This window comes from Sphaerodactylus townsendi, linkage group LG01, assembly GCF_021028975.2.
Source record: "Sphaerodactylus townsendi isolate TG3544 linkage group LG01, MPM_Stown_v2.3, whole genome shotgun sequence".
Taxonomy (NCBI): Eukaryota; Metazoa; Chordata; class Lepidosauria; order Squamata; family Sphaerodactylidae; genus Sphaerodactylus; species Sphaerodactylus townsendi.
This window is the reverse complement of record NC_059425.1, coordinates 8,701,958-8,725,477: the sequence shown is the minus strand read 5'-3', so window position 1 is coordinate 8,725,477 and position 23,520 is coordinate 8,701,958. Positions and strand designations below refer to the sequence as shown.

General features: G+C 50.7%; 1 protein-coding gene across 1 annotated transcript in view; it reads left to right on the top strand.

Moving 5' to 3' along the window:
- Positions 1 to 16,910, top strand: part of LOC125436512 (small conductance calcium-activated potassium channel protein 3-like) — a 52,961-nt gene extending 36,051 nt beyond the window's left edge. Inside the window, exons 5-8 of the mRNA XM_048503585.1 lie at positions 1,180 to 1,248; positions 2,187 to 2,314; positions 3,822 to 3,891; positions 16,604 to 16,910. Coding sequence (XP_048359542.1) covers positions 1,180 to 1,248; positions 2,187 to 2,314; positions 3,822 to 3,891; positions 16,604 to 16,900 — 564 coding nt within the window. The 3' untranslated portion in view covers positions 16,901 to 16,910. The remainder of the gene's footprint in view (positions 1 to 1,179; positions 1,249 to 2,186; positions 2,315 to 3,821; positions 3,892 to 16,603) is intronic.
- The last annotated feature ends 6,610 nt before the right edge of the window (positions 16,911 to 23,520 follow it).

Below are 23,520 nucleotides of genomic sequence, written 5' to 3'. Positions count from 1 at the left end.
TTCTGATATTTATCGCCGCACGGAGCCGTGGCCGCATTTGAAATTACTAATTTTTTTCCGTGTTTTTGTGGGCCTTTTGGAAGATGAAGGGGCGTGGTTTTTTAGGTGGTTGGAGTGGACCGAGTGCAGGTTTTGATAAGCATTTTGTATTTTGAAGAAGAAGAAGAAGAAGGAGGAGGAGGAGGAGTTTGGATTTATATCCCCCCTTTCTCTCCTGTAGGAGACTCAAAGGGGCTTACAATCTCCTTTCCCTTCGCCCCTCACAACAAACACCCTGTGAGGTGGGTGGGGCTGAGAGAGCTGCGAGAAGCTGTGACTAGCCCAAGGTCACCCAGCTGGCGTGTGTGGGAGTGCACAGGCTAACCTGAATTCCCCAGATAAGCCTCCACAGCTCAAGTGGCAGAGCAGGGAATCAAACCCGGTTCCTCCAGATTAGAATGCACCTGCTCTTAACCACTACGCCACATTGAAAGTGATGCTGTTTCAGGGTGGGGGATAATCCACCCCCCAAACAGCATCACTTTCAATGTTGTTCAACTAGGGACCCCAGATTCGCCCTTTAAGGTGGATTTAAAAGGAGAAGCTGCTTTTATAAGCACTAGGTCAAGGGCGGGGCTTGGGGAGGCGTGGCCATGCCTTAGGGGCGGGTGGGGTGTGTGGCCCCACCCCTGAAACCCCCCCCCCCATAAAAAATCTATACCTACGTCCTGGTAGCCCCAGATAATGCTTTCGAGGCTGCCGTGGAACAGGCTGGGGAGGGCGTTCACCGAAGCGTTGGAAGAAGCTGGCGCCTATGAAGCGTTTCCCCTGCTCTCCTCTTTAAGGGATTATTAGTAGGCTGGCTGGGAGCCAAGACGGTCCGAGCCAATTAATTTCGCTAGCAAGGAGGCTGCTGTTTAACCAACAGCTTCCTGCAACGCGTGCAAATCTGCCGGGACCGTCTGCCGGCCATACGGGGGGGGCGGTCTTGTGGAGGCACGGTGGCGGGCTGCTCGTTTCCAGCCCAGATGAGGATCCCCTTCCCTGAGAACACGTGCCTCTGAGGGTGCGCAGAGGGCCATCTCGTTGGACCCCAGTTCCGACTCTTGATGCGTTTGGGCCTCTCGAGTCCCCCCCCCCCCGGTGAATCTGTATTTCTTGGGCCCCTCCGTCTTCTCTCTGGGTTCTTCCCAACTGTAGCAACAGCTGCGCCACCACGCTGCCACCGTGCGCTGCCGGAGGCTGCGTGGTCACGTCTGGAGCGGAAGAGTTGGCTCGCTGCGGCTGCTGCGGTTTCTCCACTTTGCCTGCGATAGGACTTAAACGGGTCCAGATAGGACTTAAACGGGTCCTAACCAATAAATGAAAATAAATAACTAAATCATGAATTGCAGTGCCCAGAACTGAGCACAGTACTCTAGGTGAGGTCTGACCAATGTAGAGTAGAGTGGAAGAATTACTACCCTTGACACTATACTTTTATTGATGCATCCCAGTATCGCATTGGCTTTCTCGGTTGCTGCATCACACTGCTGACTCATGTTCCATTTGTGGTCTATTAAGACACCCAGATCCCTTTCAGATGCAGCGTTCTCAAGCCAGGGGCCCGCCATCTTATATCTGCGCATTTCACTTTTTCTGCCTAAGTCTAGAATCTTACATTTCAAGTGTAGAATCTTACATTATTATTGTTATTGTTGTTGTTGTTGTTATTATTACATACGGCTATTATTATTATTATTAATTTATGCTCTGCTTGTGATTGTCAAGAGCATAGGTGTCATATTCACGGCCCTCCAGATGTTATGGACTACAGTTCCCATCATCCGGGGGTGATGGGAACTGTAGTCCATAACATCTGGAGGGCCGCGAGTTTGACAGCTGTGGTCAAGAGGCAACTGATATGCTGGTGCTGGAAACCGGATGCTCATCTAGTCGGATGCACCCAGATCGATATTGGGGCATCTTCTTTTGCAACCTTAAGGCGCAGGATTGTCAGACAAGGCAATGAATTCTCTCCTTGGGGAAGGGGCGAACACAGAGCCGTGGACACGGATCCACGGACAGCAAGGTCTCTGGGTGGCTGTCGGCCGTGGAATGGCCACAGCGGGTCTTGTGCGGAGCTGAGTGGCTGGGGAGGGGGGGACGGACACGTGAGCAGATGGCAGCTAATCCCCCGGGGCGGGCTCTCTGCTTTCTGCTTTCAGATCAAAAACGCTGCCGCCAACGTCTTGCGGGAAACGTGGCTCATCTACAAACACACCAAGCTGCTGAAGAAGATTGACCACGCCAAAGTCCGGAAGCACCAGAGGAAGTTCCTCCAAGCCATTCACCAGTAAGCGGGGGGGCCCTTTTCCTTCCGCGTCGGGGTCTCCGGTTGACGAACCGCAGGTAGCAGAGCCGGGAAAGAACTCGGTCTGGAACGTGGGGAAGCCTTCCAGTCAGAGCAGGCAATAGGGGCCAGGTGGATCTTGGGCCTGGCTCAGGTGGAAGTCAGATTTGTTCCCAGCGGGGGAGGGCATAACTCAATGGCCGAAGCCCAATCTGGAGCTTTTCCAACGTAAGGAACGCAGATAGCAACTAGTGGGCTAATTCTATGATCTAGTTCAGGGGTCTGCAACCTGTGGCTCTCCAGAGGTTCGTGGACTACAATTCCCATCAGCCCCTGCCAGCATGGCCAATTGGCAGGAGCAGCAGTGGCGTAGGAGGTTAAGAGCTCGTGTATCTAATCTGAAGGAACTGGGTTTGATTCCCAGCTCTGCCGCCTGAGCTGTGGAGGCTTGTCTGGGGAATTCAGATTAGCCTGTACACTCCCACACACGCCAGCTGGGTGACCTTGGGCTAGTCACAGCTTCTCGGAGCTCTCTCAGCCCCGCCCACCTCACAGGGTGTTTGTTGTGAGGGGGGAAGGGCAAGGAGATTGTCAGCCCCTTTGAGTCTCCTGCAGGGGAGAAAGGGGGGATATAAATCCAAACTCTTCTTCTTCTTCTTCTACTCCATGAACCTCTGGAGAGCCACAGGTTGCAGACCCCTGATCTAGTTCCTTAAGACTCTGCTTTTGGCCTCTGCCAGACTTCAGATAAGTAGAACTCCTACCCAGACTGCCAGCTTGGGCACAGTAATGTTTGGCTAGAGGCCAGGGCAACCACGTGACCCCTGGCATCTTTCCTTAAGGGGCTGGGAAAGGCCCTCCTGCCAGATACTTGCTTAAAACCTTCCCAAGCTGTCTTCCTTTTGGGCGCCGCAGAAGACTCTTTTCGTCACCTTTCCAGGCACACGCCCCCCGGTTCCACACTTTATGGGGAAGGCATTTGTTAAGAATAATAAAATATTAATATTAATAATAAATTGTTCAATAATAAATTGTTAAATAATAAATTGTTCAATAAAACCCTACTTAATGTAGGGTTGCCAGCCGAGGCAGCCACAAACCACCTCCCCCACCCCCAGTGCTGATCTGGGTAGTTCGGGTTATCGGATTTTTTACAGTATTCGGCTTGGCCTTTTTTGTTTGGCTTGTATGTGTATTGAGCAGACACACAAATCGTTCCAACTTAAAGCAGAGGGTCACATTTACATCATATCCAGCCCTCGTCACAAATGAGTTTGATGCCCCTATTTTAAAGGGGTGGGTGGGCAAGGCCTTTTGACCAGTTTTTCTATCGGCCAAGACTGGAGTTCCACGCAAGCGCTCCAGCGGTCAAGGTCCTGGCCCTCAGCGAGGCCAACCGTTTGGCCATTCAAGAGGAGCGGAAGGAGGAGCGCCGAACGCGGAGGAGGGTGACAGCTTGTTGGTGCCGACTCTCTGAAAGCCCAACTTGGTTCTTTTTGTCCCGTTCCAGGTTAAGGAGCGTGAAGATGGAGCAGAGAAAGCTGAGCGATCAAGCGAACACCCTGGTTGACCTTTCCAAGGTAATGACCCCCCCCCATCTCTGTATCAGAAGGTGATGGTAGAATCCAGATGGGGTAGACCACAGCGTCCCACTCCCCAGTGTAGGGTTCACTCTGGATGATTTTCTGGGTCATGAAAAAGCACCTTGACTGGAGAAAGCTAGCATCTCAGGGAGCAGTGTTCTCCACACGGCCTCTTCCCTGTTGTGGTTGTTTTCTGCTTGGGGAGCAAGCATCAGAAGGCAGTGGCGGAGTCCAGATATCTACATTTGGGGTAGAACAAGACCCGCTATGGCAGTGATGGCGAACCTATGGCACGAGTGCCAGAGGTGGCACTCGGAGCCCTCTCTGTGGGCACGAGCACACAGAGTTCGTCATGTGGGGAGCGGAAAATCCCCCCCACACACACACACACATCTAGGCTGGCCTGGGCCACTGAGCACGAGGTGTGTGCATCACAGTGAGCAGGGAGGATTCAGCTAGCAGGGTAGGGGCGCAGAGGAGGCAGGGATGCTAGAGAGGCACAGAGCGGTGCGCACAGGACTTGCTGGAGGCTAGAGCAGGCTGGCCCCTGCTCGAGTGGGTGGGGTGAAGGAAGAGGGAGCCAACCGGCTTTTTCTAAACTAAAACCTCAGCATTCAGGTTAAATTGCCGGGTTGGCACTTTGTGATAAATAAGTGGGGTTTGGGTTGCAATTTGGGCACTCGGGTCTCAAAAAGGTTCGCCATCACTGTGCTATGGGGTAGAACAGAACATCCTGTGCTCCCCCTTGCAGGGGTCACATTGATGAATGATTCCCTGTGTAATGAAAAGCACCTTGCCTGGAGAAAGCTAGCATCTCAGGGAGAAGTGTTCTCCGCACAATCTCTTGCTTGCTGCTTCGGGAGGAAGCGGCTGTTCGTTTTTCGGTGTAGCGAAGTGTCTAAAAACGTATTTCCCTCACCTACCATCTGCCCTTCCTTTCTCTGGCACAGTCCACAAATCTGGGATTACACTCAACACAGGGGCCTCTGCAAGCTTTTTCGGTTGCCTAATCCCCCCCCCCCGAACCCCCAGCCCATCCTTATAAAAACCCACCAAAAGGAGAAAAGGGAACTCCAGCAAGGGCTTCGCTGCAGCGTTTGTGGCTCTTCGCCCTCCTCCCGATAAAAGATCCTGACCTCTCCCTCCCCCCCCCCCACTTGAATCATCGGAGCAGCTTCCAGATAAACTCTCCACGTCAAAAACAACAGTAAAAACAGCGTGATTGCAGCGAGCAGAAGCAGCAACGGCGGGAAATCCTATTAAGGAGGCTGGAATCAATTAGCAGTCAAACCAATTTGGGGGGGAAGAAAAGATTAAATCTACAAGAGCGTTTTTACGAACTCCCTCCACCCCCCTGGCACCCGTCCCTTTCTCTCTTTCCTCCTCTTCTCTCCTTTCTCTACCCTGTTTCTGATTTGTTCTTTTCGCTTCCATCTGTCCCCCTAGCGGTAAAGATTGCGGTCCTAAAGTGAACGGGGTACAAAGTCTTTAAAATGGCGTACGTGTTTAGTTTACCCCCCACCGGGTCGCCTCCTTCTCCGTTCTCCTTTGGCCACACCCATCTGGCGCCAGCGTAGCGTCGTGGTTAAGAGCAGGCAGATTCTAATCTGAAGAACTGGGTTTGATTCCCCGCTCCTCCACCTGAGTGGCTGAGTCTTATCTGGTGAACCAGATGTGTTTCTGCACTCCTACGTTCCTGCTGGGTGATCTCGGGCCAGTCACAGTTCTCTCAGAACTCTCTCAGCCCCACCTACCTCTTAAGGCGTATGTTGTGGGGAGAGGAAGGGAAAGGAGCTTGTAGGCCTCCTTGAGTCTCCTTACAGGAGAGAATGGGGGGGGATATAAATCCAAACAACAACAACTCCTCCTCCTCCTCCTCCTTCTCCTCCTCGTCGTCATCTTCTTCTTCTTCTTCTTCTTCTTCTTCTTCTTCTTCTTCTTCTTCTTCTTCTCCTCCTCCTCCTCCTCCTCCTCCTCCTCCTCCTCCTCCTCCTCCTCCTCCTCCTCCTCCTCCTCCTCCTCCTCCAGATTAGAGACTACTGCTCATGTGAAGGGGTGGGGAATCGAACCCAGTTCACCCGGTTTTCCGCACTCACTTTCTTTCCTCCCCTCGGGCTTCCCATTTATTCATGAGAACGATTTCGATCCCATCCCCTCATCCAAAGCTCTCGGGACAAATGGATCAGGTACAGAAATGCTCGCGGACCTGTCTTGCTCACGGCTGTGATTTCTTCCTGTGCCGGGAGCTTTGCGCAGAGGCTCTTGCACCAGAGGAGGAGCACACCGCTGCGAGCAGAATACGTTCAGTGCAGCCATCCCGGCTACTGCGCCGCCGTTAAAAACAAACGCCCCGGCACCGGCAATTCCCCGAGAGCAGCATTTAAAGATGGCATCAAACGATGCAACCTGAAAGCAATTAGGAGGACCGGAATTGAAACAGATCCGGAAAGCAGCTGAACCGTAACAGCGAAAGTCAACAGAGCAGCACAATAATCATTAAAACCCAGGCTGGCGTCCATTAATCAACAGGCTATAACAAGGGGGAGGAAATCGTCGCCATAAAACTACCAGCCCGCCCAGCAGAAACAAAACTTACAGCACAGAGTGACAAACAGACTGGGCGGATAAGCAAACCTTCATCCGTCACTGACATTCAGTGGATCCCAGCAGTGGGAGAGCCGCTGGCCAGAGGAATCATTCTTGACTAGGGGGCCACAGCTGGAAAGGCCCTGTTTCTTTTTCTCATGCCAGTGTGGTGCACGTGGTTAAGAGCAGGGGGATTCTAATCTGGAGAACCAGGTTTGATTCCCCACTCTTCCACCTGAGTGGCGGAGGCTTGTCTGGTGGACCAGGTGTGTTTCCGCACTCCTGCATTCGTGCTGGGCGATTTTGGGCCAGTCACAGTTCTCTCAGAACTCTCTCAGCCCCACCAACCTTACCAGGTGTCTGTTGTGGGGAGAGGAAGGGAAAGGGCCTTGTAAGCCACCTGGAGTCTCCTTACGGGAGTGAAAGGTAGGATATAAATCCAAACTCCTCTTCATCCTCCTTTGAGGAACATTTGAGCATTTGAGATGTCACTTCCAAATGCAGTACTTCTGAGCACGTGCAGAGTGCCTTCCCGTTTGACCCCAGACACTTTTAATCCAGAAGTGAAATTTCCAAGAAGTGGAATTTCCAGAGGAAATGGCTAAGGCCCTGTGTAAACCAGAGCCTGAACCATTCTGTGTTTCGAAAGCGAACGCTGCCTTTCCATCATTCCCCTTAGAACAAAATCTTACCGATCTACTTACTAAAGGTTTATTGCGATGTGATGTTTTTGTGAACTGGAGCCCAGTTTATTAATCTCAGAAGCGTATTCTGTATTACAATCTATCTATCTATCTATCTATCTATCTATCTATCTATCTATCTATCTATCTATCTATCTATCTATCTATCTATCTATCTATCTATCTATCTATCTATCTATCTATCTATCTATACATACATACATACATACATACATACATACATACATACATACATACATATATATATATATATATATACATATATATATATATATATACATATATATAGAGAGAGAGAGAGAGAGAGAGAGAGAGAGAGAGAGAGAGATGATAGCAGTGGCGTAACTAGGCAAATTGGAGCCCTGGGCAAAACCTGAGTTTGATGCCCCCCTAGGCACGTGCCCAATGCAACGCACACACCCCCAGTGGCGTATTCAGGCAAACTGGAGTTTGGTACCACCCAGAGTGCCCCCCCCCCGGGGCAGCCACCCTCCTCCACTGTGACCAAGCAATGATTTTTTACGCCAGGTCGTTTCAAAGTCACCATCACATTATAGAACATGCCCCAACTCACAAATCTGAACATAGCAATAAGCCATGCCACACAACAGAAATAATTTTTGAAAACATTTTTAAAATGCTTTCAAAATGTTTTATTACTGCTATAAAACATTTTATGGTGTTGTATTCAGTAAATTCCCCCAATTGGGGGAAACAGCATCTCATTCAATGTTTCAGTGAGAATCTGGGCTCCCCTAGTTAAAACAAGGGCTGCTGGAATCCACCCCCAAACAGCATCATCTTTCAATGGTGTTTAAACTAGGGAGCCCAGATTCTCCTTTTAAATCCACCCAGGGAGACCTAGAACAACATTGAAAGTGATGCTATTTTGGGGTTGATTCTCCCCCACCCTGACACAGCATCACTTTCTAAATGTTTAAACTAGGGTCCTCAGGATTCTCTCTTTAAATCCATGTCAGCATGGGATTTAAAAAGGAAAATCTGTAGGGTCTTCTGGTGCCTGCTGTCAGGGTGTGACCTGTGTTAAGCTAGCAGCACCAAACATTCGGGGTATCTTTAGGAGACTCTCTTAATGATACCACCCAGGTTTGGTGAAGTTTGGTTCAGGGGGTCCAAAGTTATCAATCCTCAAGGGTGTAGCCCCCATCTCCTATAGCGCCCATTGGAAATAATGGATGATGCGGCACCCTCTTTGGGAGTCCATAGCTTTGGACCCCCTGGACCAAACTTCATAAAACCTGGGTAGTATCAGTAAAAGATTCTCCTGATGATGCCTCCTAGGTTTGGTGAAGTTTGGTTCAGGGGGTCCAAAGTTATCCACCCTCAAAGGTGTAACTGCGTCTCCTATTAGCTCCCATTGGAAACAATGGGGGATGGGGCACCCCCTTTGGAAGCCCATAACGTTGGACTCCCAGAACCAAATCTCACCAAACCTGGGTTATAGTATCAGGAGAGTCTCCCAAAACATCCCTGAAATTTTGGTGCTGCTAGCCTAAAAACTGTGCCCTCTGCAGGCCAAATATGGAAAAAACACTGAAAATACAAAAAATCCCAAACAAACCTGCAGTTTTTGCGCCTCCCACAAGGCTGCGCCCAGGGCAACTGCCCACTTTGCCCTATGGGAGGAACGCCTCTGGATGATTGATAGATAGATAGATAGATAGATAGATAGATAGATAGATAGATAGATAGATAGATAGATAGATAGATAGATAGATAGATAGATAGATAGATAGATAGATAGATAGATAGATAGATAGATAGATAGATAGATAGATAGATAGATAGATAGATAGATAGATAGATAGATAGATAGATAGATAGATAGATAAAAATTACAAAATTAGACACACAGTTTGGATCAGGGTCACATAGGGGGCAGGTGGAATCTTTGTTTAAAGAAGAAAAGAGGAAGATTTTGGATTTATGCCCCCCCCCTTTTTCTCTCCTGTAAGGAGACTCAAGGGGGCTTACAATCTCCTTTCCCTCCCCCCTCCCCAACAACAAACACCCTGTCAGGTGAATGGGGCTGAGAGAGTTCCGAAGAGCTGTGACTAGCCCATGGTCACCCAGCTGGCGTGTGTTGGAGCGCACAAGCTAATCTGGTTCCCCAGATAAGCCTCCACAGCTCAAGTGGCAGAGCGGGGAACCAGATTAGAGTTCTAATCTGGGTTCCTCCAGATTAGAGTTCACTTGCTCTTAACCACTATGCCACCGCTGCTCTCCCGTGCTGGTTCTTGTAGCCCTGTCAGTTTTAAGAATTTGTGTAAATTATGGCGGCTACGGCCAACGCTCCCTCTAGTCCGGCATTTTGTTTTCAACACTGGTCAACTCACATGATCCTAATGAGGCCGAGCGTTTGTTTGGAGGCAAACCCTTTATAATGATGGTAGGATCCCAGAGATTCGTCTCGTTATCGGCAGCACTTCCCTCGATATAGGACAGTGATGGCGAACCTTTTTGAGACCGAGTGCCCAAATTGCAACCCCAAAACCACTGATTTATCGCAAAGTGCCAACACAGCAATTTAACCTGAATACTGAGGTTTTAGTTTAAAAAAAACGGTTGGCTCCGAGGCGTGCGTTACGCGGGAGTAAGCTTGGTAGTAGTCGATGGCTTTGCTTTGAAGCAACCGTGCAACTCTTCCAACGGGTGAATCAGACCCTAGGAGAGTTTACTCAGAAGCAAGCCCCATTGCCAGCAACCGAGCTTACTCCCAGGTAAAGGATCGCGCTTTAGTTCTTTGCAGGAAAATTAGTGGAGTTTAACAGCGCTGAACAGGGTTACCTACACTGCTTCCCCAAAACTCGGTCTTAGGTTGAATGCTAATAATCGAGCCCAGCAGCCCAGGCCAGCCTAGATGTGTGTGTGTGGGGGGGGAATTCCCCCCCCCATGATGAACTCTATTTGTGCATGCCCACAGAGAGGGCTCTGAGTGCCACCTCTGGCACCCGTGCCATAGGTTCGCCACCACTGCTTTATAATGATGGTAGGATCCCAGAGATTTGTCTCGTTATCGGCAGCACTTCCCCCCTCCAATTTCACCGTGCTCGTGTACTCTTCTGAAAAGGGAAGGCTTCAGAGCCGGGCATTTTCATCTCCAGTCTCTTTTGGGAGACGGGCGGGGGTGAAGCAGCCGTCTGGCTGGCAACCCCACAATTCATTTGTGCCTTTCTCAAGCGTCCGGGTTTTTTTATTGTGTTTTTGATTTGTGCCTAGAAATACAGCCCATGCAAATAAAACCCCGTAAAGAAAGGGATAAATCATACGAGAAGCAAAGAGATGTGACAACTTAAAAGAATTGGACAGGACTCGTGCATAATACACGAGACATGAGAACTGTTTCTCAGGGTTAAAAAGAAAAGGTACGTTTTCAGGAGAGTGGTTCAGCAACTCGTGGGGCCAGGACTCGTTAGATGGGAGAGTTGAACGTGAGAGATTTCTGGGTGCCCCATAGCACAAAATTGCACAGTTGCTGATCTCTGGGGCCACGTATACAAAATAATAATAATGATAATGATAATGATAATAATTTGGATTTATATCCCCCCTTTCTCTCCTGTAAGAAGAAGAAGAAGAGTTTGGATTTATATCTCCCCTTTCTCTCCTGCAGGAGACTCAAAGGGGCTGACAATCTCCTTGCCCTTCCCCCCTCACAACAAACACCCTGTGAGGTAGGTGGGCTGAGAGAGCTCCGAAAAGCTGTGACTAGCCTAAGGTCACCCAGCTGGCGTGTGTGGGAGTGCACAGGCTAATCTGAATTCCCCAGATAAGCCTCCACAGCTCAGGCGGCAGAGCTGGGAATCAAATCCGATTCCTCCAGATTAGATACACGAGCTCTTAACCTCCTACGCCACTGCTGCAAGGAGACTCAAAGGAGCTTACCTACTCCTTTCCCTTCCTCCCCCCACCCCACACCCTGTGAAGTGGGTGGGGCTGAGAGAGCTCAGAAGAACTGTGACTAGCCCAAGGTCACCCAGCTGGCACAAGCTAATCTGGTTTCCCAAATAAGCCTCCACAGCTCGAGTGGCAGAGCGGGGGATCAAACCCGGTTCTCCAGATTAGAGTGCACCTGCTTTTGACCACTACACCACGCTGGCTCTAAAACCTGGGAGCAGCCACTCTGAATGAGTCTCCAACCTGGTTTGTTCCTTTACACGCACTCCCTCATTCACAAAGTAGCCTACCACCACCAGTACAGCCATTGGGATGTAACGATTAGCAGATCTTGGAGGGCCAGGTTCGAATCCCCGCTCTGCCATGGAAGCTGGACGGGTGGCATTGGATCAGTCACAAACTCCCCGCCTAATCGATCTCGCAGGATTGTTGTGAGGATAACATGGAGGGGAAGAGAACGATGTAATTTGCTTTGGATTCCCATTGGGAAGGGAAGCGAGGCTCGATAAATGTACTAAATCAGGGGTAGGGAACCTGCGGCTCTGGAGCCGCATGCGGCTCTTCTGCCCTTGCACTGCGGCTCCATGAGCCGAGCCGCTGGCTTCATCCTTGCAGGCGGGCACACCAATTGCCCATACCGGGTTGGCCACGCCATGGGCTTCACTCTCACTCGCTAGGAGCTGGGAGGGCACTTTCCTGGCAGTCGGTGAGGCCGAGCCGGGGCCTTTACATCCTTGGCCCGCCCTGTGCAGTGGAACTGGCGCACCACTGAGAGCAGGGTCATGGCCACACACCATCGGCTTCCCCCCCTCAGCCTCCCCCATTAGAGCGGGGTGGGCGCTTTCCCTGAGGCAGGCAAGGCAAAGCTGCTGGCCCCATCCTTGCTCGCCCTGCAGGCAGCAGGGCGGATGCATCCATGTGCTTCTCAGAATGAGTGGAATTTAAGGTAAAACCCCCCAATATATACAGTGTTATCTTTATTTTAAATGTCAAAAATTATTTGCGGTTCCAAGTGTTTTCTTTTCCCGTGGAAAACGTGTCCAAATGGCTCTTTGAGTGTTAAAGGTTCCCTACCCCTGTACTAAATATTGCCCTAATAGGGTCCTCCGCTCTTTTTATGTGAATGTACACCGCCCTGAGCCCTCCGGGGGTAGGGCGGTCTAGAAGTGGAATAAGATAGATAGATAGATAGATAGATAGATAGATAGATAGATAGATAGATAGATAGATAGATAGATAGATAGATAGATAGATAGATAGATAGATAGAACTTAGATCTAACGTAACGAACGGTAGAACGAACGAACGAACGTAACGGTAGAACGGTAACTAAATCCAGAAGGAACGAAGCGAAGCGGTAAATGAATCCAAACGATAGCCACGAGCCATACAATAGGGATATGCTAGAATGGTACCATGGTCATCATTTGCTCACAGGTTTGTTGTTTTGGGGGTGGGGTGGGGGGAGGAAAAGGAGATTGCAAGCTACTTTGAGTCTCCTGACAGGAGTGAAAAGAGGGATATAAATCTACTCTTCTTCTTCCTGACTATTAATTTAGCTACTACAAGAATCTTAGATCCAGCAAGGAATCAGCGTGTGGGTGGGGTAAATGATTTGGGAATCCCTTCTCCAAATCTACATCTCCTCCTCTGGGATTCTGTGAGCTTTTAGAGATTTGAGAGAACAAATATCCCCCCCCCCCTCTGCTCCCTCCTTCACTGCCCGTCTGCGGCTCTCAACGGTCCACACCACCTAGAGCCTGTATTGTGTGTGTGCTTGTGTGTGTATGTGTTGGAGAGATCTTTTTACTTTCCATATAATTTCCAGTGTACTATTTTTCCTCAGAGCTGGGAAGTCTCGAAGAGTCCATAGAAACCCTGGCTTTATCTGTGGGTGTCCTACTGGCAGGGCTTTTATGGTTTGCACAAGCCCGCCCACTTTTACTTAGCATAAGTATGAATGTTCCAGCGCATTATCCTGCCGAAATTGTTTTTTTGCCGGGGCGGGGGAATTGGGACCCTGCTGTGTGTTCTGGCACCTTCCGATAGGGCTTCCCTCAGCATTTGGTTGCCAGGTAACCTCGTAGATATAAGCAACCGTGTTCTTTTTCTTGCTCAGATCAGCCTGTGGAGGGGAAAGGGGGGGGGATAGTTGGACAAGCTGTGCTTACAATAGGCGAATGTTTCTTGCAGGGCCTGGCCTTCCATCAAAGGGACTGCCTTTTGCTTGCTTGAGCCCGGTGCATGGTGGGAGAGAACAAATGGAGAGCCCCCCTGACCCCAAATGGATGGGGGGGCATCGGGTGAGGTTTTCCAGAACCGCCCCCACCAGCTGCAAGGCCCTTTATGTCTACTTGACCCCTCCCACCTCCTTCCCAGCATCCGTATCCTTTTCTTCTGTGCTGTTCTTGAGGCAGGAGGGCCTGTCCCGGTTTCTGCCTCGCACGAGGTCCGTGTTACTCACCACGCTTGTTAAACAGCCGGGTGTTCGGTTCGATTCAGACGCACAGCGGCTTCCCGCCCACCCCGTCCTCGGCCGGCCGTTCTTTTCCCCCCCCTCCCGCCGCCCCAGCACGCACATTTCCACAAAACATCTCCATCCTTCTTCTGTTGCACACAGTCTCCGTGCGGTTTTATGGAGGGCTCCCCCCGCCCACCTCGCCGCAACGGTTCATACAGTTGCGGGGGAGGTAATTCGGTAAAGCAATCAGGGCTCGCTGCGTCCAGGGAAATCATGTGGAGGAAACAGCATGAAGGATATCGAACGTGTCTGATCCGTCTTGTAAAACTGCAAAAAAAACCCGTTCCCCTCACCTTTCCATCAGGTCAGAGAGGCGCGTTAACCGGAGCCGCCTTGCAGGAAAACAAATACCCGAGCAGGTTTCTAGTCCTCAGGAGATTCAGAAATGGAAAATGCCAGGATTCGAGCTTGCCTGAAGAAGAAGAGCTGGCAAGGAGACTCAAAGGGGATTACTATCGCCTTCCCCCCTCACAACAAACATCCTGTGAGAGCTCCGAAGAACTGTGACTAGCCCAAGATCATCCAGCTGGCATGGGTTGGAGTGCACAGGCTAATCTGGTTCCCCAGATAAGCCTCCACAGCTCAAGTGGCAGAGTGTGGAATCAAACCCAGTTCTCCAGATTAGAGTGCACCTGCTCTTAACCACTACACCACGCCGGCTCTCAACCTTAACATCTGATGCAAAAAATCTGTTCCCGGTTCCAGAGGTTTGTGCAAACTGGATTTTAGTTACACAGTTGGATTTGGGTTATGGTGTCTCAACCATAGCAGCCGGCTGGGTGACCTTGGGCTAGTCACAGCTTTTCGGAGCTCTCTCAGCCCCACCTACTTCACAGGGTGTTTGTTGTGAGGGGGGAAGGGAAAGGAGTTTGTAAGCCCCTTTGAGTCTCCTTACAGGAGAGAAAGGGAGGGATATAAATCCAACTCTTCTTTTACAGTAGTCTTCTTTTACAGTAATCTTGAGTAGTGGACTCGAATCTAAACTCGGTTTGATTTCCCACTCCTTCACATGAGCAACGGGCTCTAATCTGGCAAACTGGATTTTTCCCACCCACCCCCCTCCTCCACATGAAGCCTGCTGGGTGACCTTGGGCCAGTCACAGGTCTCTAGCCCCCTTGTCCTCCCCTCGCTACGCCACTGCTGTGCTTGATTCCCCACTCCTCTGTATGAGCAGCAGACTCTAACCTGGTGAACTGGGTTTGTTTCCCCACTCCTCCACATGAAGCCTGCTGGGTGATGTTGGGTCAGTCGCAGTTCTCTCTGAGCCATCTCAGCTCCACCAACCTCAAAAGGTGTAAGTTGTGGGGAGAGGAAGAGAGGGAGTTTGTAACCCACTTTGAGACTCCTTAAAGTAAGTACGCAAATTAGACAATCCTGACCTTGATGGACCCTGGGTTATTTTTGCCTTTTTACCCGCTCTACACGACTTCCTGTGTCTAATTTTTAGATTGCAAGCTGGTTGGGGCAGAGACTCATCTCCCTTGATTGATGTTCCGCAGGTTCTGTGAACAGCGGTAGCACTGTACCATTAATAAGCTCCGTTAGAGAGGGTCCAGAACATGATGGTGGGGTGAAGTCCCTGAGCAGCAGTTCATGTTCTGTTCTCCAAGCAAACTAAATTCAGGTTCCGTCACTTGGCCAGAACAGAGTGTAAGACCCACAGACAAACAAGCAACAGTTCAAAAAAAGGGTTTAATAATATTGAAAGTTTAGGACTCTGATTCCTCCCATGAAGTCTATCTAATAAAAGAATACTTGCGATGTTGGAAACAATTGGAGATGGCTTGAAGAGCTTGCAGACACCAACTTTTCCTTAACTGCTTCTAAGCAAGTCTGCGCTGCTTGCTTCTTCCTCTGAGTTCTCCCGGAGTCCTCTAACTGGACTCTGTTTCCTTGCAATTCTGTTGGAACTTGCTGACTCTTGAGTTCCGTGGATCTCTTAACACCTTAAACGTCTGAGATATTGCTGTCTCCAGCCTTCCCCAGACGCCTGAACTAAAACAGACTGTAAAACAGGAACTGCTAAGTAATAAGAATGCTGCAGTGCTCTTGCCTCTAGAGGGCTTCTTAAAGGGACAGGGTCTAACTCAGGTTCTGTCAGACCTCAGACCTTTGTCTGTGGGTCTATATTCAAAGCAGACTCTATGCCATTAAGGTTCAGAAGTCTTCATTATGCAACAGGCACATAGGTTGGAAACAGGGCTGGAGCAAGGGGGAACTGTGCCCAGGGTACGTGCGCACCCCTGTCATGCCCTGGAACGCCCCGCCACAACCCTGCACCCGCCCGATGCGTCACGCACTCCCTTGGCGCTACGCCACTGGTTGGAAATAACTTGATTGTAGCGTGAACCAGGAAGCACCCCAGTATGTGAAACTCATACCTCCTCCCCCCTCTGTCCTACATAATACAATCCCATGGCGCAAAAGGCAGGAGTGCCAGAATGGCCAGGCTCAAAAGGCAGAGATAAAGACGCCTCACTGTGGAGACCCACACAGTGAAAACTGAAAGCAGTTTGCCCGGTACTGTTGACCCCCTCCCCATCCGGGGCACGCTTGATGACTGCCGGGTCGCAGCCTGACAGGTTCCCTCCCACAGAATACTGTACATAAAACAACCAAACCCATTCTCACTAAGGGTGCAACTGAGGCTTCAATAAGGAAAATAGGGAGGGTGCCTCTAGGGCAGGGGTGGGCAATTATTTTTTCCATGGGGCCGCATAAGAAACAGAAAATATTGTGGAGGGCCGGGCCAAAAGGCAGGGGGGCGAGGCGCTTTTGAAAGCCCCGCAGAAGCCGGCAGCCAAGGCAACCGGCTTCTGCGGGGCTTTTCAAAGATGCCTCGCTCCAAGGCAGGGGGGCCAGTCAGGGTCATCTGGCGGGCCGGATATGGCCCGCGGGCCACATAATGCCCAGGTCTGCTCTAGGGGCGTGACAGCGCCTGTCGACTTTTCGATTTTTTCACCTCCGCTCCTTTTCCAGATGCAGAACGTCATGTACGACCTCATCACGGAGCTGAACGACCGCAGCGAGGACCTGGAGAAGCAGATCGGGGGCTTGGAATCCAAACTGGAACAGCTGGCCACCAGCTTCCATTCCCTGCCCTTGCTGATCACGGACGCTCTGCGCCAGCAGCAGCAGCAACTCCTGGCCGCCGTCATCGAGGCCCGGGGGATGAGCGTGGGGGTGGGTGCCCCCCAGACTCCTCTGTCCGACAGCCCTCTTGGGGTCAGCTCCACCTCTTTCCCCACCCCCTACACCAGCTCCAGCAGTTGTTGAACCGCAGCGGGAGGATGCCAGGAAAACCATCGCAAGATGGACGCGGGGAGGGGTCTTCTCGACACGAGGGCAACTCAGTCCTCACCCCTGGAAGGAGCTCGGCCCCCAGGTGCGTGGGACCACCCGGGAAGCAGAACAACGTGGCTTCAGTGCCTCGGGGGGCGGGTGGGGCAGGCGTTTTCGGCCAAGTCTCTCGCCGTGGCGTCCGCCGGACGAGAGGAATCCACGTTCAATCTCAGGTCTTCAAATCGAAAACAAGCCAACGCAAGGTCGGAAGCACTGCCGTGATGGAGCTGGGGCGGGGGGGAGCGTACCACTGTGTGGACCCCGTGCCGTGGGCAACGGGGTTGTTCATCTCTTCTTTATCCCCCCGTTTTGTTCCTTCTCCCCCTAACCCTGTTCGTTAAGTGTCTTGCCGAGAAAGCTTGCAGAAGAAAGGTCGGCCGAGGTGTGGCTGCCCCTTATCCTGTCCCCCGCGCCCGTCCGCCTTTCGTGCAATCGCCGTGAGGAATCAAGATGTCGCGTCGAAAGTTCCCAGCAATCCCGTCCCGGCCGTGCTCGACTCATTTTGCACAGCGAGTGGCTGAGAAGATCTCCCCGGCTCTGTTCGAGTAACCTTCGCCAAAAGCTAAGCGCGACACGCGCTTGAGGAAGCCGTAGGCCGAACGAAGGACACGCCCTCTCCTGTCTTAGAAGAAGATTTTATTTGAGGTTTTCTTCAAAGCCCGCTAGAATTTGCGCTGGGCCTCCCAGCAGAAAGATTGCACAGGTGGCCGAGGAGACACACTTGGATCCAGGGAGCTGGGAGCAGAAGCTCAATTTATTGTCGGAGGCTTTCAGGGCCAGACTCAACTGGTTGTGGTGGGCTTTCCGGGCTGTGTGGCCGTGGTCTGGTAGATCTTGTTCCTAACGGTCTGCCTGCATCTGTGACCGGCATCTTCGGGAACACACTCCTCTCTGCGATACGCCTCGGAACGATACTGGATAATGCCCCACATATGTACGGCGAACCAGTTAGGGAACAAAGATCTACCGTCAGACCATGGCCACACACAGGGCCTCGGAAAGCCCAAGCCTTACAACCAGTGAAGCTCCACCGTTCCGGTGAGATCTTCAGAGGTCCTTTCGCTTCCGAAGAGCCCTTTCGGCTGAGCGTTGGTGCGTTGAGATATCTTCCCTGCAAAGAAATTACGTGACCAACATTCGTTCCCAGCTTGTGCCCACTCACTTCTTCAGATTCTCGGTGGCATCTGCTTTTCCCACAGGAGGTCTTAGCACGGAGCCCGCTCAGGTCCGTCCCCGTCCCCGCTCATATTTAGTGGATCGCAATTGCTTCATCTGTTCTCGTTTCTACAAGGAATGTTGACAATTAACTACATTTCCTAAAGGTGCTTTGGAGGAGAGCCATGCAAATAGAAACTAGAAACACCCCGACCCGCCCCACAAAAAAGGAGACTGCTTCTCCTAGTTGTAACAATTCACAGATCTGTGGCTCCAGAGCCTTTAGTTACTGCAATCCAATTTGCCAAGTACGAGGGCTCAAATTCTGAAACGGGAGTCTAGGATTTGAACACAGGACCAGCCGTCAGCAAGAGTTCAGTGGTGGGTGGGGGAAACCTCCTTGAGCCCTTGTGTTTCCCACAATCATCAGGGTGGTTAAGGGCAGGTGCACTCTAATCTGGAGAACCGGGTTTGATTCCCTGCTCTGCCACTTGAGCCACGGAGGCTTATCTGGGGAACTAGATTAGCTTGTGCACTCCAACACGCGCCAGCTGGGTGACCTTGGGCTAGTCACAGTTCTTCGGAGCTCTTTCAGCCCCACCCACCTCACAGGGTGTTTGTTGTGGGGGGAATAAGACTCTCGATAAAGGGTTTAAATTTCAGGCAGAAAGTATATTGCGACTGGATATTCAGGGGGGGGGAATTACATTAAATGTTATGCAACAGGAGAATCAGCTGCTTAGGGAGGTGGTGAGCTCCCACTCACTGGCCATCTTTAAGCAGTGGCTCAACAAACACTTGTCTGGGATGCTCTAGTCTAGGCTGACCCTGCATTGAGCAGGGGGTTGGACTAGATGGCCTCTATGGACCCCTCCAACTCTGTGATTCTATGAGAACCGTACTCAACTGTGTATCTAGGATTCGCACTGAGGCCCCCTCTGCACATGCAGAACAATCCACTTTCAATCCACTTTCACAACTGTTTGCAAGTGGATTTTGCTATTCTGCACAGTAAAAAGTGACCTTGGGCTAGTCACAGTTCTTCGAAGCTCTCTCAGCCCCACCCACCTCACAGGGTGTTTGTTGTGGGGGCGGGGGGAAAGGAGCTTGTCGGCCATCTTGAGTCTCCTTACAGCAGAGAAAGGAGGGGTATAAATCCAAACTCTTCTTTTTCTTCTAAAATCCAGCTGCAAAGTGGATCAAAAGTGCGTTATTCTGCAAGTGCGGAAGGGGCCTGAATCCTCGTTCGCCTCATTTCAGAGTCCTTCTGTTGACCTAGCGAGAGCCAGGATGGTGTCATGGTTATGAGCAGGTGGATTCTAATCTGGAGAACCGGGTTTGATTCCTCACTCCTCCACCTGAGTGGCAGAGGCCTATCTGGCGAGCCAGATGTGTTTCCGCACTCCTCCATTCCTTCTGGGTGATCTTGGGCTAGTCCCAGTTCTTTGGAGCTCTCTCAGCCACACCTACCTGACAAGGTGTCTGTTGTGGGGAGAGGAAGGGAAAGGAGCTTGTAAGCCACCTTGAGTCTCCTTATAGGAGAGAAAGGTGGGGTATAAATCCAAACTCGTCTTCTTCTCTTCTAAACCCATTTAGCCTTTTTTTTTCTGCTCAAAGATATGAGGCCAAATCTCCCTCCAACCCACCACTTTCTCGACATCTTGGGGGGGGGGGTGTCTTTATTTTAAAAGCCTCTTTCTTTTTAAGAGCTCCCTGCCAAATCCTGGGCATCCCCCCCATCCCATCCCCCCCACCTTCTGTGTTCTCTCTGGCCCCGTGCCTTCGGCTGGCTTTTGGCCAGCGTCTTTTCACGCGGGCAGGAGGCCTCTCGGCAGCCCGAAGCCGACGCCGGCTCCTCTGAATGAAAGCCGAGCAGGTGACATTTTATGTCTCTTTGAACGGGCCACGCCGCTGTGTAATTGCTCGGCAATATTAATAAGGCTCAGCCCTGCGGTGGCGGTTAATTGCCAGCCAAAGCCAACGAGTCGCTCCAGGTGCTTGGAAAAGCCTGGAAGGGGTGGAGGAGAAATGTGGTGTGTTTTTTTTGGTCAAATCTCTCTTCCCCGCAGCATCTATGAATTTCCACGTATTACAAAGGCAGGAAGGATTAAACAACCGGGGATTGGGGGGCGGGGATGGGGAGGGTGGCTTATTGACAACGGTAGGTGGTAAGAGCCCCGTGCGTGAAGTTGCTTAGGAAACCAACTGAGCTTGGAGGGGGGGGGCCAAGAAAATCACGATAACACCCACCTCTTCTTCTGCTCTGCTGGCGATACGGTGCCGTCGGCAGCTTCCAAGCGGCCTCCTTTGGGGTTTTTTAAACGGGTGTTTCTTGAGGGTGCGGTCTCTGCAACATGGAGCGCCCGCCGATTTAGATTCTGGGCTCACGGGGACCTCGCGCTGCCAAATTTGCCGGAGTGCAAATCCAAGGTGGGGGATGCTCCTTGAATCGTGGAGGTGGAAGGGGGCCACAAAGGCCATCTAGTCCAACCCCCTGCTCGAGGCAGGATCAACCCAGAGCATCCCTGACTAGTGTTTGTCCAACCGCTGCTCGAAGATGCCAGTGAGGGGGAGCTCACCTGGGCAGCAGATTCCAGTGATGGATGACTCTCACTGTAATTTCCCCCCCTGATATTCAATCAGTACCTTTCTGCCCATAATTTCTACCCATTATTGTGAGTGCTACCAACAGTAACAGCTCCCTGCCCTCCCTACCAGTGTGACGTAGTGGTTAAGAGCAGGTGGGCTCTAATCTGGAGAACTGGGTTTGATCTTCCACCTGAGTGGCAGAGGCTTATCTGGTGAACCAGATGTGTTTCCGCACTCCTACGTTCCTGCTGGGTGACCTTGGGCTAGTCCCAGTTCTTTCAGGACTCTCTCAGCCCCACCTGCCTCCCAAGGTATCTGTTATGGGGAGAGGAAGGGAAAGGAGCTTGTAAGTCATCTTGAATCTCCTTACAGGAGAGAAAGGTCAGGTATAGATCCAAACTCCTCCTCCTCCTTCCTCCTCTTCTTCCTCCTCCTCCTCCTTCTTCTTCTTCCTCCTCCTCTTCCTCCTTCCTCCTCTTCTTCTTCTTCCTCCTCCTTTTTCTTCCTCCTCTTCCTTCCTTCCTCCTCTTCTTCTTCCTCCTTCTTCTTCCTCTTCCTCCTCTTCCTTCTTCTTCCTCCTCTTCTTCTTCTTCCTCCTTCCTCCTCCTCCTCCTTCCTCCTCCTCTTCCTTCTTCTTCTTCCTCCTCTTCTTCTTCCTCCTTCTTCCTCTTCCTCCTCTTCCTTCTTCTTCCTCTTCTTCTTCCTCCTCCTCTTCTTCTTCCTCCTCCTTCTCTCTTCTCTCTTCTTTTCTTCTTCCTTAGTTACAGCCCTTCAGATACTTTGAGAGATGTGTCCTCGTTTCCAGATTAAACACTTCCTAGTCCCTCGGTCTTTCCTTGTAGGGTCTGACCTCCTGTTGCCACATGAGGATTGGAGGCTTTCTGGACTGCTCCTGGCAGGTCAGACCTTTCGGACACCAGGTTGACATTGGCCCTGCCGACCGATGGAAGCTGCCCGCTTTCCTAGAGGTCCCCTTGACAGAGACACAGCGAGGGAGAATGGTCCAAACCAACAAACTGGCATCGACTACTTGTTTGGGATATTAGCTCAACCGCTACCAGTGTGGTGTAGTAGTTAAGAGCAGGTGGACTCTAATCTGGAGAGCCTGGTTTGATTCCCCACTCCTCCACTTGAGCAGTGGACTCTTATCTGGTGAACTGGGTTTGCTTCCTCACACCTCCACAGGAAGGCTGCGGGGTGACCTTGGCCTAGTCACAGTTCATATGTCCAGCCTCTGATTCCCAAATGTGGCTCAGTGCAGAATCAAACAGTACTTTTTAGCAAAGAAATGGACAGTGTGGATATGTGTGGTGCATTCTAATCTGGAGAACTGGGTTTGTTTCCCTGCTCCTCCACATGAAGCCTGCTAGGTGACCTTGGGCCAGTCATGGTTCTTTCAGAACAGTTTCAGTACCGGGCAGATCTCCACAGGCATTCCCTTAAGAAACCATGTTCTACCTCGAAAATAGGAAGCCTCCCCAAATCTTACAGATAAGTCCGCTGAGGGTTAGCCTGCTTGCCCTTATGCCTGCAGCGATCTTCCCTGGCATACATGTGGCTTAAGACGTACTAACTTTTTGCCCAGGAAAACATTCCTGTCTGGTCGCCTGGCGAAGATTGCACCTCCCCCTAGGCGACCAGCCCAGCCCCTGCTTCCAAGTCTGTCTCCTCTTCCTTTACTCCTCATCAATCCGGGAATCCAGAGCCGAGAAATATCCTCAATTCCTCTTCCCATCAGAAAGCTGAGAAGGCGGATGTTGAGGTGAAGGAGGGACACTCTAGCCCTGCTTCTCTATGGGATTCTTTCTTCTGCCGCTCCGGCCAAATTGGGACCCAAGACGAAGAAGATTCTTGCGACGATATCAGTGTCCAATAATTTCACGGAGCGGCCAGCTGACAACTAGTCCTTCTGAGTTTAGAATCGGAGAGGATAGCGTCTTTTTTTTACTACTGTGCTATTTCGAACAGCATTCCAGTAACTTTTTCCAACCACGACTGAAAGTGTCCTCAATGTATTCAGGCTGCGAACAGACCATGCGAATCTACGATGCCTTATCCATCTTGGGTCTGATCTACCCATTCAGGAAGAGCACGCGTCTTTTGCGAACCGGGACGTTTTTCTGAACCACAACTCCGACTACACTTTTGCGTCGGAAATTCCCTGCATCAGAGAAAGTCCCGGAGACGGGTCCTAGCTCGGCCTTTCCCCCGAGCTGTCTAGTTCCCTGCATGTGGTAGAAGTTTGACCATGCGGAGGCGTTCAGATTGGCCATGTACGTACAATAAAAAAGAACAATCTTATCTGATCAACATCTGCATAACTGGCACAAAAAAATGTAAAAATGATATATATAAATAAACATGTATTCAATAATATAACAAGTATCACAATTCCCACCAACATGAAATACAACGGTGTGAGCCGATACAACTTAATGAAAGTGAATATGTACAATAAGGCCTCCAACATAACAAATAAATAAATACAAAGAAAAATATTTTTGATATTGTGAATTACAGTCAGAAATCAAACAGGTAAATGCCATATAATTTCAATGTCCGATCTTACTCTTGAGAAAATCATCATACTCTCATACTCTGTATCTAACCTTAAAGAAAGGTGCAAGATTATTCAGTGACCAGAGTCAGAGATAAATATTGCATTGCGTTTACCAGCTGGATTTCCGTCTGCTGTCTGTAGATACGTATCATTGAGTCCTTCTCCGTGGATGAAATCAAATTGTGAACCACAAGAACAGGGGTCACATTGCGGGAGTTGGACACTAACATTGCATTACACTCACCTGTTG